Raw genomic sequence first — 20,174 nt, forward strand, 5'->3', positions numbered from 1 at the left:
CTCGGCAACCAAATCTGGTGTTGTGCGCGGAACGTCTTCCGTCGGGCAGCGGCGCAACTTTGGTTCGAGATGGTGGAATGCATAACTAGTTGCTGTGCGCGGGTTGATTCCCGTCGGGCAGCGCCGTAGCTATGGTTCGATCGGTGTGGCTAGTTGTTGTGCGCGGTGGATTTCCGTCGGGCAGCGACATAGCTATGATTCGATCGGTGTTTTTGGAGGGTGAGATCGTGATGAAAGCACCAATTTGATAGGATAATGCCCCTATCGGGTTGATCGGCGTCCGTAGATCGGCGATCGATAAATGTCTGTCGCGGGCAAGTGCCCGTCGAGCAAGACGGGTTTCTCACTTTGGAGAAGAGAATGAACGATAATATTGATATTCTTGATTGATTTCTCAAATGATTACAATAACTCCTATTTATAATGCTAATAATAACTTAATGAACAAGAAAACAAATATATGAAAAGAAGATATGCAAATCCCTAATATATCTAAACTAAATAATTATAATAATAATAGGCTCGTAACAGCATCCTAAATGCATGATCATTGATTGCTCGTATTTGTTGCACTTTATTTTGGATCATTTTGAGCTTAAATTGGATTTAATATACAATTTTTTGTATGTTTTGGTGTAGAAAATGAGAAAAATAGAAGTGGAGGCATGGGAGAGCAATGATAGCTAAATGTGGAGCATAAAAGCATGAAAAGGACAAATCTAGAGGCTAATTTGCAATTACTAAAAGATGGAGGGTAGAAGAGTATATTGGAGAAAAATAATTTGACCTACCTAAGGAATCAGCCGCCGCATATAAGAAGAGAGAAAGAGGAATCCACGCGGCTAGACATTCGACGCAGAACTCACATCATCACACACCACAGTGGAGAGAATTTTCTTAGACAATGGTTGAAGATTCATTTCAACGCTGCTACTATTGGGGAAGAATTTTTACAGCTGCAATTCTATAACCCCGGATAGCTGCAAGGAGAAACACTCATTTAATTTGCTTTTTTAAATCATTCGAACTCACTGCTATTTTGCAATTTAGTTTCTTTCTTAGGGAAATCAGCTACTGGTATTACTTGCACTGGATTTTAGTTTATTGCTTTTAGTTTGTGCTGTCTTTCTCTCTCGAGTGCTATGGAGTCAGCTTGTTAATGTATGATTTACTATCCAAGCATATTTAGTTATTCACGTTATTTAAGTAGTTAGATTTATGGATGGTTTGTTTCCAAGCTTAAGACTCGGATATGTATTTCCCAAGTTCCATTTGGTTTAGTTATTTCAGATTTACAAATTTTAGTGGCCTTGTTTTCTCAATTGTTGTTGGAGCTTGAAGCTATAGTTCTCATGGCAGTTCTTGGCAGATGGTTAGTTATAGATAGAACTTTAATTTCCCGAATTTAGTAGTCAAATAGTTCCAAATCTTGTCTATTTTCTAGTTGCAAAAATCAGATTCTCTTTCCAGTTTAAACCAAAGACTTCTATGCAATGTTAGCAAACTCATGTTTACAAAATGATCTCAAGCACCTCTCGACAGCAGGTAGTTTAGGTTAAGTTTAAGCTCATGTTTAGAGTTCAAGTTTCCCACTTTAGTATTTAGGTCCATGTTCAAGTGCTTAATGCGTGGTGGCTAACATCAACCCCGTGTCGTAGAAACGATCTCGAGTAGGTCCCTAGTCTCTGTGGTTCGACCCCGCTCTTGCCGCTTATACTTTGTAAAATTAGTTGCAAAAGTGGGAAACTATAAATCTTGTTGAAGGAGGGACACGTGCACACCACACACGTGCAAAACACTAGGGCTGGCAATTTTCGACACGACACGATAATCCGACACGAATCCGCACGAAATTATTGGGTTGGGGTCAAGTCTTATTGGATCCGTGTCCTTATCGGGTTGACCCATTAAGAACCCGATAATTTCGGGTTGGGTTCGGGTCGGATGCGGGTCGAATACGGGTAACCCATTAAGAAATAATATTATTATTTTTATTATTATTTTAAAAAATATATATTACTTTAATGTTTTAATTTCTTATAAATTAGGTTTAAATAGTATAAAACGAATTTTAATTGTGTAAATTAGGTTAAAAATTAAGGTTTAATCGTGTAATATTAGGTTTTAATCGTGTAATATCAGGTTCGGGTTGTTATCGTGTCGTGTCAACCCATATTATATCGTGTCGATAACGGGTTCGTGTCGGGTGCGGGTCGTGTTCGGATTTGAAGGTAGCAGGTCGGGTTCGTGTTCGGATTTACAGTTTCCTTAACAGGTTGGGTTCAGGTTAGGCCTTATTGGGTTGGGTCATTATCAGGTTGACCCGATAACGACCCAATCCGCACGATTTGCCAGCCCTACAAAACACCTGTCTTCAATCATTTTTATTCCATTTTTCCTTATTTCATAGGAAAGTCTTTGAGCATTAATTAAATCGTGTGATTTAATTTTATGTGGAGGTCTACCAATTATTCGTTTAAGAAAGAGAGCGTTATCTGGTACGCAACTTATTCTAGCACTAAAATAAATCTGAAGTCTATTCATCATTGTTCAATTAATTAGCGTACAATTTCCTACATTAATTATTCGAGCACTAAACTAAAGTCCCGAGAATTAAATTCATCATCGTGGGATTAATTAGCGGACCATCAATTATTTGACCAGGCAAAACATTAGGAGGGCCCGAGAATTAATTTGACACAGCAGGCCCAACTTAAAGCAATTAATCCATTCCTTCATTTAATATTTTCAGGCCCAAGCTTCCATTTTAAGTAAAACATTAGCCCAACAAATTATGTCATTGACCCTAAAGGAGTGGCCAATTAAAAGAAAATAAGTGGCCCAATTCTACTCATAAACTCCATCGGTCTTCCCCCCATTTCAACATTCCCAGATTGGGGAAAAAAATTAAATCCCTAAAAGAAAACCGCAGCTCCCCGAGTTTTATTAAGAGTAAGCAACTTAACAATGAAGTTTTCTTGCCCGAGTTAAAGAAATTAAGAGTTTGTTCTCATAAATGGTGAGTCATAGAAGGCAACAACCAATAAAGATGTTTGAGAAAATAAGAGTAATCCGATTTCGGGAACTGAAAGTAAGTCATCACTATTGTGGGAATGATGACAGTGTCGTATTACATGCAAAATTGTGAATCAATCAAAAGTCTTGAATAGACGAGAGGACATCATTGTCAAGGAGGTTCAGAGAATGTCCGAAGAATGAGATTATTCTAAAGGTCATGCTTGTAAGCAACTTTAGAATTGAAGGTTTATGATTGGTGCTTACAAGTCAAAGCATTACTCTTGCTGATTTTGGTTGTTAGTACATTGAGATTTAAATTGCTTTGTTTGTATTTTTGCAGGTGGGGTTGGAACCTTGGGCTGCCATGCTGCTTCCCACACTTGGGCCCGCTGCCTTCGGCCCGGCGGGCTGATCGAAACAGCCGTGGAGTCTCGAGGGTTGGGCTGGTGAAAACGAGGCCCAGTATGCATGCTTTTGTAATAGTATTCATGTTTCATCATTTTCCATATTTTTTTGTAAGTTAACGGAGTTTGTGATGTATACATATATTCGAACACCTTGTTCGGAAGAGACGTCTTCGTATTCTTTCACCATATGCGTTATAATTCATAACTGTTCATTTGATTATTTTCGTTCGTTCGTTTATTACTTTAACTTTTATTTTTGCGAACTGGCAGCATTAAGTAACGACAAAATGGCAAAGAGTTCCATTTAAAACAAACAACGACGTAAGGGAGCGACAAAACTCTAGTTGGACATTAAACATAACGAAAGAGGGTAATAAAGGGGCTGGTATTACAATAGCATTATCTTATCATTTTAGTTCGTCCCACAAAATTAGATAACATCTATTTTTGGAAAAACAATTCCCTCTTATGTATTACGAGACTCATTCTTTATTAATAATACTTCGATCACCTTTTTTTCTATTTCTCTTTTATATTATTAATTTTGAATTAAAACCTGTTATATGCCAATTTTTTTATTCTTATGGGATGGTGGGAATATAAGATTTATAATTAATTGATTTATATTAAAATTTACGTAAAAATTAAATTGATCATGAAGCCGTAAATGCTACATGTTCCGTCACACCCTAAAATACATAACAGAACTTGGTAACATTTTGGGAGCAATTGATGTACATATAAATTTTGATTTTTATTATCTCTCAATTGAATTTCCCTTGACCCTTTCAATAAAATTTTAGTAAAGGAGCTATAGTAAAGAAAATAAAATAAGTACTAGTAATAAAAAGGATTTACATAAACTGATTCAGTACCAATTTAAAATATACATTTATTTTTTTGAATAATGATAGATGTACACAAATATATATGTACATAATTGGACATTTCAAATGTTTTGTCTTAAAAGTCACTTCCTAAATACCCCAATATTTTATCATTTTTAAATGCTTAATCTATATACATATTGATTCTGTTTTATCTATCGTGTCTATTTTTAGAAAATAGAAAGTTTCTCTGTTATATTTTACTTATTTTTTCTCTTTTTTCACTTTATCTATTTTCTTATCATTCTCTCCTTTACTTTATATTATTTTTTTTCTGATTTTGTTACTTTTTCATCAAAACTCACACTGTTCACAAATATAAATATTTTTATGGACCAAGGAATATAAATTAAGATCTTAAAAATGTTAGTGTTTTGATCATATCATTACAAGGTGATAAGCACAGAATCCAAATCACCGCTCTCAAACCGCTTGACCACATCCAGAAAAAAAAATGAACTACTTAAAATATTTTAATAATTTATTCTTTTGATTTGAGTATAAATTAATTTGTAGGCTAGTGCATTATTATACAATACAAATGGCGATTTTATTTTTATGTGACGCCTCAAAATATGTTAATAACATAACGAAGCACAATTATTATAATATAAATCCGGTATTTCAGCAACATATAATGCAGTAGAGAGTTTTGTAGGGCTATCTAGAATGTAATGTTTGCTCTATTCATTTCGCAAATATTAATATAACTGTTATTATTAGCGACGATTATATATACTTTTTGAGACAGAAATATGTTTAAGATAAGCATATACAATTAGAACTCTTTATTATTTTCTAACTGAGATGGGATTCTCTAAATGAGACAATTGAAAAGGAAATTTGAGATATTTGGAATGGAGGATTATGTTTCTAAAATATAAATACTGGATTCAGAAATGGGACAGTAACAAAAAAATATATTCGTCCCATAAAAATATAGAGATTTCCACTTATAAAAAGTTGTCCCAACTCATTACCCACATATATTAATTTATAATCTACCATTACAACTCAATAAAAACTAATAGTAATATGGATCCAATTATTCAATAACACTACTTTGCTACCATTTCTCTCTAACTTTATCAATTGTGCATTAAAACGTGTCATTTCAAATATACATATTTTTATGGGAAAAATGAGTACACTATTAATTGCCTTTGCATTAGAAATCTCAATTGTGTCTGAGCAAATGCCCTCCACAGATAGCTTGTTTCCCTGCAGTGTATATGTATATCTAAATTTGAATATATATATTTTTTTGGAATTTTATTTAAGTTGTGCAAGGACCACCAAACTTGACGCCAATCAATCCTAGAGAATATTTTAAATTTATTTGTTTGTGTTATGTTTGTTTTCTTCTCCAACTCTTATCTTGAAGGATAAGATATCTAGCAAAACGTAGTATTATTCACCCTCAAACAAAACCAAGGAAATTGAAAAAAAAAATGATGAATATTTTACGAATTGGAATGGTAAACAAATATAGGACACATTGCCATCTTCCTATGAAATATTCTAAGAAGAAAAAGAAGTTTCTATCAGAATAAAAGGTAGTATCAAAGTACATCAGCTGCTGTCTTTGTCGATTTCCAATTTATGGCATAACCTCATTTCTATTTCCATAGCTTACCAGTTTTTAGGTCATGTCCCAGTTTACATATATACCTTCTAATTCATGAATGAATTTATATGTTATTTTTGGATAATAATTTAGCAACAGCAGGTGCAGAGAAGGACCACCTCAATTTCATTGGTATTGTTGCTTTCAAATGACAGTCAGTTACTTTCCAATTTTTGAATTTCATGGAATTTACAAATTTCAAGATTTTTTTTATGTTGCTCGTTGTCATTTTTTGTGCAGTTATTTTATCATCCATTGACATTTTCTAACGATTAGATCTCGATTCATCACGTTGATGTTTGGTACATTAAGAAACAGCGGAAGAATTGTACCGTTGAAGCAAGGTTTTCACAAAGTATTTTTATAATAATTCAAAAGGATATGAGGTTCAAAAACACATTAAGGAGTACAATATACAGACGATCTAAAATAAATTAATTTCAAAGTTTTAATGAATACTAGTAGTAGTGTAGTGTAACATTAAATGCAGCCGTGTAATCTGTTTACACGTGTAGCCGATTTTTCTAATCTCTCTCTCTACAATTACATTTTCATCGGAAAAAATTCCGATAAACCGGCGGCGATTTGGTGTTCGCTATAGCCGGTGGAGGAGGAGGAGGAAAAGGAGAGAGGCGATGTGAAGGAATAATGTGCGGAGGAAGAGCAATGGTGATGGTTGATGAGCAAATCGACATAGGCGGCGACGATGTAGCCGTGATTGGATCTGTCGTTGAGTCTGAGGTAACAAGCGAGCAGCTCCTCGAAGTCGAGGCTGTTGAGGCCGTGCGCCGCCACCATCTCCGCCATTGACGATCTGAAATCGAGGAACGGATCGTAGGAATCGATGGCCGTGATTTTGACGCCGTGGCGCGAGTCTTCGAGGATGGACCGCGTCTCGCCTGGATCGAAGAAGAGGCGATCGGATCGGAGGGCTCCGATCACCGCGGATTCGTCGTCGTTGGCGCGAAATGAGAGAGTTTTAGGGCTGTTGTTGACGCAGGCCGGCCAGGGCCACGGTGAGGGTGAAAAGGGGGATGCGTTTTTGTTGCTCATTTGATTGGGAAAGATAGTGATATTGGTTGGTATCAATTTTGAAGAGAGGGAGGAGGCTTGTTTATTATACTACCTCAACTTCATGTATTTCAATGATAGAGATATTCATTTTTTTAAATAAACAATTTCATTATTTTCATTTCCTAAAAATTGTCCATTTTAATTCAGAGTGGATTGAAGTAATTAATGAAATATAAATTCAACTTTTATATATTACTCCTTCTGTTCTAGTTTAAGCAAGACGACCCACTTTTATATATTACTCCTTCTGTTCTAGTTTAAGCAAGACGACCCTACTCGCTTACACTAAGGCGGAAGTAGTAGGTAGTTCTTTAATAAAATGTATAGTGTAAGTAAGTAGAGATAGAAACATATTTACCATTTATTGTAAAAATTGAAAATGGACAATAATGATTATAGATGATAATGACAAAAGTGAACAATTAATAGGGGATAGATGGAGTAGAGTATTAATATTAAGTAGGACATGATATTGAATATAGTTACATTACTCCCTCCGTCTGCAAATAGGAGTCTCATTTTTCCATTTTTAGCCCGTCCGCAAATAGGAGTCCCAATTTACTTTTACCATAAATGATTTAACTCACTTTTCATTTAAAACTAATATATACAAGTGGGATCTCTATTCCACTAACTTTTTTCCACCAATTTGTCTTCACATTTCTTAAAATTCGTGCTGCGAAAATGTGAATTTTGGTGAAAAATGAAAAAATAAATTAAAAGTGGTGAGAAAACGGATATAATTTATTGAGAAGTGGGAAAATATATATTTTTAAATTTAGAAATGATTTTTAAATTAATTTCGAATTAAAAAAAAAGGAAAATGCCAACGGCTATGCCGTTGGCCAATCCCGTCGCGCCACGTCGCCCTGCTCAGCGGCACGGACGTGCTCGACGTGCCGTCGTCAAGAGCACAGTGGCGAGCATGTGCTTGCCACGCCAACGGCACGGATGCCGTCCTTAGCATCGAGCACCAATGTACATGCTCTTACAACAGATTACTTTGGATTTGGGTAAAGATCAAACGTAATAATATGAGATAATATTACTCAATTAGGGATTGCGCAATTAGCTTTATTTGAAGACAATTAGTTTACCGGCCCACGGATAATGTAGCAACATCTTAATTTACTTGGTTTAGGCCTGCTTAACCGGCCGGTTCCAGTTCTATCCGGTCCGGTTTGATCGGGTACCCGGTTCCCAATTTTCATGAATTCCGGAATCAAAACTGGAACCGATCCGACCGATTCTTACCCGGCCGATTCCGGTTACAAACCGAATCCGATTTGTAGTTTTAATTTTAATTTTTTTGAATAATTCAACATCTAGAAATATAGCAATTTATATCAAAAAAATTCAAAGAAACACACAAAAATACAAATCAACAAGATAACAAGATAACAATATTCATCATCCAATATTCCAATACCTAAAAACAATAATTCAATAAATACCTAAAAAGTATAACACCTAAAAATCAAAATCAACATCAACAAAATACTATCTAGTATACACCTAAACGCATGCAACACCATACACACACAACATCTTAAACACACACACAGCCCCATGCACTGACACACAGCCTCGACACAGACACACACACGACATATACACACACACAACCCCTATAAGATAATTGGAAATCTAAAATTGAATTTTTATTCGGTTCAGGGTAGAACCGGAACCGGAATTTTTGAGAACATTAGAACCGGTACCGGAAAACTGGTTCGCGGTTCCTCAATTACCCGGTCGGTTCCGATTCCGATTCTGGGTACCCGAGAACCGAACAACCGATTAAGTAGGCCTACTTGGGTTCGTTGGCGTCGTCAACGTTCATGAATATATTTATTGAACGAAGCCTATATTATATTATACTATTATAAATGCATATTTGGCGATGATTTATTGAATGGATGAAGGAAATATTCTATTATATTAATAGCATGTTTGGTAGGGTGGATAATTAATTTAGGGATTGAATTCTACGGAAAAAATAAAGGTAGATAAATCATCAAAGTATGAAATTTTTGACAAAAATGACATTTTTGTTCATAAAATTCAATCCTTAGATGAATTATCTACCCTACCAAACATGGCTTATAGTATTATAAATGCATATATAAGAATGATTTTATTGAATGAAAGAAAAATACTACAATATAAATTTGTATTAGTTCCATACTATTTAATCGTAAATATAAAGAAATATATAGTGTCTCTATTAGAATATCGAAAGTGTTTCCCATAGTTCACGTTTATGGGCCCAAAACAATTTATGATTTTAGAGGTTAGTGACATCAAAATTGTACACATATTAATTTCATGAAATACGAAAATGATATTTCATTAGTTTTTTAGGACCATTACATGGCTCGTATACTATATTGCATTTGCATGTGTAATTCTAGAATTGGAAGGTGGTGTTTTTGTAATTAAATATTTCTGAATTTGAATCTATTAAAGTCAATTACAAAGCATCCATTATTTTGAGAAAGAGGTCTAGATGTCTAGAGAGAAATTGATTTTAATTTGTGAAAGTCCTCCACAATATTAAAATGGTACGGAGTAATTTTTTTAAAATGGAAATGTCAAATTGGTATATAAATTGAATACCCAAAATGGGAGTGTTTTTGAACGAAGGGAGATTTATTATGCAAAGTTTGCGGAAATAAAAGCGATTACAACTACTGCTTTGAATGTGGGGATGCATGCTAAAAATTTGAAAGGCATATCTTAAATGAAATGAAAGAGGCATTCTGAATTTGGAGGCTTTCAATATGCCATTTATTGACGTTGCCGCCAATGCCTAACGACCAAAATCAGCAATAAGTATACTTCTGAAATACTACTCCCTCTATCTCATAATAATTGTCACTTTTATTATAGGCACGAGTTTTAAAAAATATAAAGAAAAATTGATTGGAAAAGTTAGTGGAATGTGGAACCCACTTTTTAATATTGATTTTATAATAAAATGTGAGTAAAGTGAGTTAGTGGAATGTGAAACCTACTTACCATTTATGGTAAAAATGAAGTGTGACAATCTGTGGCGGACGCAGAAATATTTATCGATAAGGGCTGGAATTTCTAAATTTTGTTTTAAAGTATATATTTGAGTAATGTAGATAATTTGTAGGGGCTTTTACACTATAATTTAAACTAAATTTGAATAAATTTTAAAAACAATTAATAGAAAAAGTAAAAAATATATATATTCATTGAGGACTTAAGCCTCCCTCGCTATACTTGAGCCCGCCCATGGTGACAATTATTGTGGGACGGATCGAAATGAAAAAGAGTGACAATTATTATGGGATGGAGGGAGTAGCAATTTAGGAGTTATTTTCATGCCATCTATCTATATATACATACCAACACACCAATTACTAATCAAAACTACCAAGTAGAAAATTTACTTTTCTTTCTCAAGAGTATAAAATTTCAAGTCATTCCTGTGATGTGTATAAATAAAGTATACGAAAAAAGATGAGTTTATAGTAGTACTCTAGTATTTAGAAATAGAGAAGCAAATGTGGAGGAAGATGATAGTACAAATTTATTATTGAATGGATGGGATATGTCAAACCTCAAAGCTAAACCAAATGCATCTCCGGAGGCATGTGATGTGGGTTTCAATTTTGAGAGGAACATATCCGAATACATTAACTTTGTCCTAAAAAGATCATGAAGATATATTTAGGGACCAGATGATATTTTTGTCTTTTGTCATGTAAATATTGGATGAGGATGGTCCTACTTCACGCCCACTTGCATATATATAGCTACTCTATCTGATGAGTATCCATATTATTCGATTTCGACGTAGGTGTTTCTGGGTGGTAAAACTGGCCGGAGAGGTCGATTGTCAAACAAAACTTACCAAGTTTTAAGGCAGTAAAAATGAAATCAGATTTAAACCCATAGGATAATCACATCACAATTTCCATATTAGAACACATGCATAAGCTTTCATCTAATCCTTGTCCCTTATAGGCTGCTTGTCACTGCAGTAACACAGCTATTATTATTCTCATCTTCTTTTTTCTTGATCTTTTGTTCTGGGAATGAGTTACTTATAAAAGCTTCGAACTCAGTCCTTAAAATAACAAGAACAAGGTGGAAGAAAAGAGTTTATGGAACAGCTTGTTAATCAATCCAACAACCAAAGACCTAATCAGCATACATATCAGTAAGGTATTCCTGATGATTGTCAAACTAGAAAATAGCATATCTTGTCGAACGGGTCCAGGTGAGACCGCCTGCTGGGACTGACTGCGCCAACCCATCATAAACATGGCTCCCAAAGCAAACTCCGATGAGCTGACACTCTATACAGATATCATAGATTCATTAACGAAAGAATATTCAAAAGTTATATTAAAACCCATTCTTACGAGCACAGAATAGTTAAAAGTAAACATATACGTAATTAAAATACACACATTATTTACTAAAGCCAACATAACAAAAACCATAACACATTATTGCATAAAACTCAAGATCTATTAGGCCAAATAAAACTAGCATAAATCTTCACATATCAAGGTAAACTAATATTCTATAACACGAATGTATTCAGCCGATTTTGATATGGTTCTAAATGATTCACACAAATAAAATCCCATCAACCAAACATCCCAACAACATAGTACACAACAAGTACAACAGCAAACGGCCTAAGAGACTTGATAGGACGGGAGCATTCTCAAACAATATCAACTATGGCTGCGGTCGACTAAGACCTTTACATCTTTACACTAGAAATAGGTTCCTTCCGGAGGCTGAACCAGCTTACGGTTGTGAGTTGCTGCCATCTCTTTTTTCAGCTGTGTCAGTATATATTCCATGGTGTACTCACGCTGCCAATTTGATAGGAGCGAAAACTTCTTTGGTTCCACCTAAAAGCCATAAATATCTCAGATATGCATATCTTATTCTAGTCGAGTAACAAAAATATCATAAGACAAAGGATAGAATTGGATATCAGTCATCTTGACTCATCTCATAACCCTCAACATCATTACCAATAGCAATAAATTGGTTGGGAAATACATTCAAATGCAATACATGAAAGTGACCATCATACCTAAAAAATTACCCTTAAACATCAGCTTAACCTGTGGATGCATTAAACATACTATAGAAAACCAGTAGATTGTTTTACGTAGTCAATTTCATTTTGTTTCATAGTCAAGAGAATTGAAGATATGCAATTCTGAAAATGAAATAGACAAGGAAATTATTTGACTTTTTCTATAGAATTCATACATGGAAGTTGACCAGAAAATCTATTAAAGCATGATGGGTGTTTTCTTTTTAATTCTACAACTCCAATTGATTCATTGTTGAATTCCATGATATCTAAAATTACTAAGCAACATAAACAATCATGAATCATCTAAGGGGCAAAACAGAGTCTCGGACACAGGTAACAAGTACAAACATATTTCATCGAGTTATATTTGAAAGAAAATGAGAATTGTTCAACGTTGAAAAGGTTAATATTATATCAAGACTTTATTATGAAGGTGCACTGCATGTGAAGTGGATTGTTTTTTATCAATTTAAGGAAGTTGAGAGGAAGGGAGAGAGGAGTCAATTGAATTGATAAAAATTCCTGGATTGTATATACAGAGAAATATCAGATTTTCTGATGCATTAGTTCAAAGTCTATAGCACAAAAGGGAGAAAATATAGTATTATTAGATTTAATTTACTTTCAATAGCTGAAAATGCAAATACAAAAAATACTTCAAAAAAGTAAATGTTCAAGATAGAAATAAGTTCATACCACGCCAGTTTCATGGTTTACACAAGTCATGTTAACCCGGGAATGAAAACGAACACTGGGAGGCTTCTCTGGATAATCTTTGTCACAGAATAGCTTCAGCTGATATATACGCCCTTCATGTACAGACTGAAAAAGAAAGCAGAACAGAACACTTACTGATGTACAGTTCAGGAGACAGTAGATCAAAGCAAATGTTCACAGTTCCACTAAAGATGCAGGTGCCATACATTCTAACGTACAAAGTCATCCCAAGAAAAATTGACACTGGCATCAACATAGACATCCCTAACGTATAAAGTTCTTTCCGAAAAAAACAACGTCGACATCAATATCGTATAATTATCAGCAGTTAAGGAACCAAAACAAAGCCCGCAGTGCACGGTTGCCTTTGAGAGAAATTGCTGCGATACACAGCACAGCACTGAATAACTTCAAAAAAACTGACATGAGGGAAAAGTATATGGAAGTAAGAAATATTACAAAAGGTATAGAAGTGAAAAGTATGAACAAATACAAAATTTAAAATTTCGTCCAAGCCCTGCAGAGAACCACAAATATTAAGATTATACCATAAAGATGCCCATTAAAACTTTGTAACTACACAACTTGTGAACATATAGATAAAGAGGGAATGCTTACATTGTGTGGACCTATGATGGTTCCTGTCCATGACCGCATGTAAATATCATCCCCATCATCCATTCCATAGCTCACAGTACCATCCCCAATTCCCTTCTCTCCACGTTCAAGTTCTTCCAGCAACCTGAAATTTCTAGGGACTGAAAGAAAAGCAGAATAATTGAGATTTTACATGAAGTAATCAGCAAGTCATCATTGACAGTGCAATAGGGACTCAGACTATGCAGCAAAATTTCATTGTACCCCCATTCATGCACTACCAATGCCGTGCATTCAATATATAGCTTGCACAGTATGACAAGAAAGTTAGAGGAAACCAACTTGCAACAAACTATAATAAATCAAATTAGATTATATCATCTAGGACAGTTGCAGAAAAAGCAGCCGGGAGATAAGGTGTAAATCCGGAAATAACATTGCGGTTTTACATTATAAGTATTTATAACTAAGGACATGACGCTCAAAACGACATATATCAATCGGGAAAAGAAAATGACCATACAATCCACATGATAGTTAAATAACTGGGCCTTGATAAGATAATAAATTAATCTATTGGAAAAAACTGAACTCAAAATAACTTGCAACATCCCTTAAGTGCGACAATCGAACTAAAAGATCTGAACAAAGAAACGCCTCTTTTCACATAATAATGCACCAGCAACATAAGATGTACGGAAAACATGAAATTCTTCAATAACAAAACACTAAATTAAGCTTCGAAGATCAAATTATCAGGAACAACTCTTCATTGAGATTCAACAGTTAACCCTTGAATACAATCGTTTTTCCATCACATAAAACACTAAATTACACAGAACGCGACGGCTCATCGTTTCCACATTATTAGCAATTAAATTGTGAGGGTGAAATAAAAAGAAAAAGAAACAAAAAATAATTCATAAGGAGAATTGAAACCATAAATTTGGAGAAGGAAGGATATATACCCACGACACTGGATCCTCCCGAGCCAAGAGTCATGGTGTAATGGCGTGAATCGGGCGCTAGGGTTTCTGAGCAGACTCGATTCGATGAGAGACAGAGAGGGAAGAGGCAGGCGTGTAGAGAGAGAATCGAAGACACGAGATTGAATTGAGGCGTTAAAAAGATTGGAAGGAGAAAAAGTGGAGTGAGAATAAGTTGAATTAAATAAATGATTCATGAAAAAGTATGCATTTGGGCCTTGGATGATTCATTTATTTAATGTGTTGATTTATAAACATAAAATAAATTAATTATTTTGATGATGTCTCCCTTGTCTTTTCAATTGAGAAAGTTGAACTCATTTATTTCAATTGTCTAAGCTCATGGTTAATGACCTCTAAGTTAAAAAAAGAAGCGATAAAGATCTCTAAAATTATTAATTTTGGTTAAAGGTATTTTTTACAAATTTTAAAATTAATTTAAAATATTATAAATTTTACTCTTTGTTTATTTACATTTTATTTGTTATTTCTCATGGCAGGTCAATTACATACTATATCCTACTAACTTCTATGCATTTTTTTTTTATCTCATTTAGCATTACTAACTCAACATGATTTTCTACATAGTTTTTTTTTCCTACTTGCTACAAACTTAAAAAGTGGTCTAAAATATTATAAACATTTCACCTTTGCTAAGGTAGAATAAGTTTTTTTGCTAAATATATCTTATTTGGGTTGGATTGGTAAATAACAAACAAAATACAAACTTGTGATATTTTAGCTCAATTTTATAGTTCGTTTGAAATACCAAAGTTCGGGGTTTTAGGGACCAATATCTTAAAAAAGAAATAACACAAAATAAAAATTAATTGTTCATATGATTAAAAACAATGATAATAAAAATATTTATTTTTAGCAATGATGAAGCTATGATTTTTATACCGATGTCTAAATTTGAGGTATTTTCAATATCGGGATCGTCGGAAGCTATTGCAACATGGGCGGTAGAGGAGTAGATATAAATGAGTAATTGTTGATAGAAACTAAAGCTGCAATGGTACCGTCGTAGGTGAAGTAACACTTACCCTTATTTGTTAACCATCAACAAATAAACTATTATCACAATTTTCACATAGAGGAACACTGGAATTCCTACACTCTTACATTGCATTTTAAAAAAAAAATCAAAAATTGATTCAAAGGGTCAACTTTGAATGGTCAACTTATTCAATGACTGAGATTGTGCGAAATGGCACATTCTCATTAGAGTAATAATCTCCCTCCAATAATAGGCCTTGAATTTTAATATGTAAGGTATAGATTTTATAAACTTGGGTTGCATTATTTGGTAATGAGTTCACCCCATGAGGATATATTAGTCAGTGGCACTTAGGCCATCCACAACGCTGTCACTAAACCGTCTCTTAATCGTCCCTTAAATTACTATTTGCGGGCCACACTGTACTTTTTTACTCCATCCCTTAACTAAGGGATGGAACCTGCAGCCCTCCGTCCCTTAAATTACTATTCATTCAATTTCATTTTTAATTTTTATTTCCAACCAAATTCAATTAAAAAAACGCACTTCATTAAAAATAAAATAAAATTACAACATAAAAAAATACAACTTAAAATTTAAAAAATAAAAAAAAGACATAATTAAAATCCAAAAAAAATAAAAATGACATAATTTAAAATAAAATTTTACAGAAAATAAAAAAAACTACTCCGCCGGTGAATCATCCCCCGGAGGCGGTGGAGGTGCACTGAAGCCGTGAGGAGGCGGAATGCCAAGTTGTGCCGCCATAAACGCAACTCCGTTAAGCCACGCTTGGTATTGGGCGGGCGTAAAGCGGGAAGTGTCCGCCATTGTGGCGGTCATGTACATGGCCATAAGGGAGTTGGGGGGTCCCCCGAGCCCGAGCCCGAGCCCGCCTGGCTTGATTCGGCTCTGCCCCTCTTCCCTCTAGCCGCCTTCGCCGCATTTCTTCCTTGCGGCCAACGGTGCCCACGGGAGGATCCCTCGACATCGTCTGCCGGGGTCTCAACCTCCTGCGAGGCAAACTCTTGTGGCCCGCTGCCCGAACCGCCCTCACCAGACGACTATTGGCCACTCGCCGTGTGCTTCGTGCGCTTCGACGTCGAGCCCGTGCAGGACCGCACACCGCCGGCCCACCTTTCGTCGTCCCTGACGACCTCCCAAACATCGACATATTTGAATTGTTTGCCGGTGTCGTCGAAGTAGACCCGCAAAGCCGACCTCAGAATGTCGGCTCCCGTGGCTCCGCTTTGGTAATGAGCCGCTTCATTCTTTTGACCTCCCTGTCGACTCGGTCAAAGTGAGCGCGGGGCATCTTATATGTGCGGCGGCGGGTCTTTTTCGGCTTAATCTCGTGGTAGGCCTTGGTGACCTTTTCCCAGAAGCACTTCCGGGGTTGTTGATTCCCGACGATGAGATCGTACGAGACACTGGTCCAGGCGTTGTACACCGCCAGCGTTTCTTTGGGGTCATACGGATGCCGACCTAGATCCTCCTCCTCCTCCTCGTCCGTCTCGGCCTCCGCCCTGGAGCTTCCCCCGCCTCGGCCTTCTTCCGGAGTGGGTTGAACCGGATAATCCTCTTGAATCTGGGATAATCCCTGCGAATACTACGGGGCGGAGGGACGGGCGTATGCATCAACATCAACATTGGGTAGTTGGTACCCCCCAACGTCGACGAACCCTGGGTGCCCGGCGTCGACGAACCGGAACCACCCAATGTGTTGTACATGCTCCCTCCGTCACCGAACGCGTTGAGATCCCACCCGCCGGAGCCGCCACCGCCGGAGTTTCCGTCTCCGGACATTTTGTGATGAGATGTTAGATGAAAATTGGAGAGGAAATGGAGATGATTTGGGAAGAATAGATGTGTAGTTGTGTGTGAAATGATGATGAATTAGGAGTATTTATAGAGTAAAAAATAAAAATAAATAAAAAAAAGAAAAACGGCTATTAACGGTAATATTACCGTTTCACATTTTTTTTATTTAATTCGAATTTTTTTTATAAAAAATAATTATTGCGTCAGCGTGACGATGCCCACTCGCGGGACGGCGAGTGGGCGTCACGCATGGCTTGGGAGCGCGCCACGTCGCCTCGGCGCGTGGAGAGCCGTCTCGCGTTTCGTCACGGCGGAACAGGACGGGTGACGGGCTGGGGACGAGACGGGGCGCGGCAACGCGTCACGCCGCCGTGCCCCTGAGTGACGGGATACGGGACACCCGCGTGACGCATTGCGGGTGGCCTCATGAGTTTTTAGGCGCAATTTTAATGGGAGTATCATTGCGGGTGACCTTATGAGTTTTTAGGCGCAAGTTTAATGGGAGTAATTCTCTCTCTCTGCACAATGCCATTTTCTCCAACTCAACAACACTAGTTCCCGTCCAGGCGACGTTACCTTCCAGTTCTAGAAGGAAGTCCAATTCTTCCTCTCTCTTTCGCAGTGAATACAGAAGTATCGCATCCTATTTTCACATTCTTTTGTTTTCCGGTAGAAAATGTATTCAAATTTAGAAAAATCATGTATCAAAATAATCATATTATACAAATATTTATTTTAATAAATAATCAACATATGTAATTTTTGCAATATAATTACTTACCATATTATAAAATTTTATAAATAAATATAATTATGAAAACATAATTATTAGGAAATAGAAAATATAAATAGTAAACATGGATTTTATAAATAATAATAATTATAAAAAATATAAGTTGTAGAAAATAAAACTGAAAATATCAGAAGAATAAAATAGAGAAAAATTGAGCTCGGTGAGTATCATACTCAGACCTCAATGTGAGGAGATATAATCTCACACCAATTGCGTCAAGATATATATTCTATTTGTCCATAAAAAATAGTGTCATTAGTGAACGACACGAGTCTTAATATGAAATTGAGAAAATATGAGAGAAAAATTAATAAACTGGGTAAAGTAGGAAGGAGAAAGAGAATCTATCAATATATAAAGTGAGAGTTCTGTGAAAATTTTTAAAATGCCAGTTTTGCCTTTTTTGGCGGGAAACTGAGCAATATTTTTAAAATCTAGCAATATTACAGTTGATTATTTGATTTTTTTGCACCATTTTCTGTCATTGTAGAGCTTATGTCTAGCCAGTTTGTATGAACCGAGATTTTGCTGTTTTTTAGGATGCATGTAATAGCCGAGACCTAGATTCACGAGAATTATGAAATAAATACTACTACCTCCGTCCCTGAAAATTCGTCCCAGTTTACCATTTCGGTCTGTCCCTGAAAATTTGTCCCACTTCAAACTTACTAAAAATGGACATTTATTTACACTCCTCCACATTCAGGGTAATTACAATTTGACCCATTTCATTTTGCAAATGGGTCATTATTTTCGATCAACTCTCTCGTCTCCCTCTACACTCCCCACCGCCTCCTTCAATGCTCTGCAACAACCCACCGCCTCCTTCAATGCATTTCAACCACCCACCGCCTCCTTCAATGCATTTCAACCACCCACCCACCTTCCCCATAACACTCAGCATCTTCCCCCATTGTTTCCCTCATTTAAATGGTTGAAATCTGGGCCCCATCCACCCACCGCCTCCTCAAATCCACAGAAACCCTAATTTCGTCGCCCCTTCGCCTCCCACAATTTGATTTCATCCACCATCCACCTCATATTTCTTCGACCAGAAACCCTAATTTCGTCGCCCCTTCGCCTCCCCCCAAATTTCTCACAGAAACCCTAATTTTTGTGAGATGGCTGGACATCCCGACTTCTGGCCTTGTTTGTCGGTCGACGATATGGACGAACTCGTCGTCCCAGACACGCCAGAGCATCTTTGGCCGTCATACCCCCCCATTGTCACCCCCTATCATGTCAGAACCTATACCGATACCGTCGTCCCTGAAACGGAACTTGAAAACCTCCCCCGATCTGAGATGTTTGAGTACTTTGGCTCTGTAAGCTGATGTATATTTTTGAGCTTTTATATCAATGAACTAATAACACACAAACTTAATAAATTAGCTCTAAAATTACAACCTTTCTGCAAGAGTACAGATGTAGTTGTAGTAAAAGAGTGTCGAACCACAGGGAGGAGTTTGATTATTTAACAAGACTTGACAAGATTAATAAGCTAAATTTAAGAACTAAAGTACGAAAATGGAGAAACTCAAGAGATAAAGAACATTGCTCCCAACAACATTCGGATGAATCATTATTGTATTGATTCTATATTCAAGTTCATAAGCAATTGAGAATGATGATCAATTTTACACTCTAAAAGTATTGAACATACTTAAAGAATTATAGTACTAATGCTAGGTGAACACATAGCCAAAAGTACCTACTCATTAGACTATTATTCCCACGAAAGCGCAGTAAATATTAGACTAACTTCTCAAAGCCAACAAATATTATGGTTAGCTGAACACTTAACACATAAACATCTTCTCATCAAACTAAACTCCCACGGATGCGTAGTAAGTAATAATTCAACTTCAAAGACTTTTTTACATCAATATTCACTTATGCATTTATCTCTGAACAAGGTAAAATTCATAAGTTCTTCATCTATGTTATCATCCAATTTCCAAGTTGAAGAGACATTAGAAAGAGGCAAATAATATACTACATTAGATGCATCATAACATAGCATATATAAAATGCAAACCATAGACGAAAACCAAAGCAAATGATTAAATATAGAATCTCTACAATCAATTCATCCTACTAGTGTTAGGAGCAATGAAGAAAAACTAGCCACACATGCTAAAGAAGAAAA

General features: G+C 36.1%; 2 protein-coding genes across 2 annotated transcripts; both read right to left on the reverse strand.

The window, feature by feature from the left end:
* Positions 1 to 6,326: 6,326 nt before the first annotated feature.
* Positions 6,327 to 7,019, reverse strand: LOC121800328 (transcription repressor OFP15-like). The gene has a single exon (XM_042199903.1). It carries the CDS (start codon positions 6,990 to 6,992, stop codon positions 6,483 to 6,485), a length of 510 nt encoding a protein of 169 aa, XP_042055837.1. The 5' UTR covers positions 6,993 to 7,019; the 3' UTR covers positions 6,327 to 6,482.
* Positions 7,020 to 11,500: 4,481 nt separating this feature from the next.
* On the reverse strand, positions 11,501 to 14,605 carry LOC121799148 (ubiquitin-conjugating enzyme E2 variant 1D-like). Its single transcript, XM_042198491.1, has 4 exons — positions 14,394 to 14,605; positions 13,447 to 13,586; positions 12,808 to 12,933; positions 11,501 to 11,914 (listed from the first exon to the last, which is right to left on the reverse strand). The coding sequence occupies exons 1-4, from the start codon at positions 14,425 to 14,427 to the stop codon at positions 11,774 to 11,776; spliced, it is 441 nt and encodes a 146-aa protein (XP_042054425.1). The 5' UTR covers positions 14,428 to 14,605; the 3' UTR covers positions 11,501 to 11,773.
* Positions 14,606 to 20,174: the final 5,569 nt, after the last annotated feature.

Source organism: Salvia splendens, chromosome 4 (genome assembly GCF_004379255.2).
Source record: "Salvia splendens isolate huo1 chromosome 4, SspV2, whole genome shotgun sequence".
Lineage (NCBI taxonomy): Eukaryota > Viridiplantae > Streptophyta > Magnoliopsida > Lamiales > Lamiaceae > Salvia > Salvia splendens.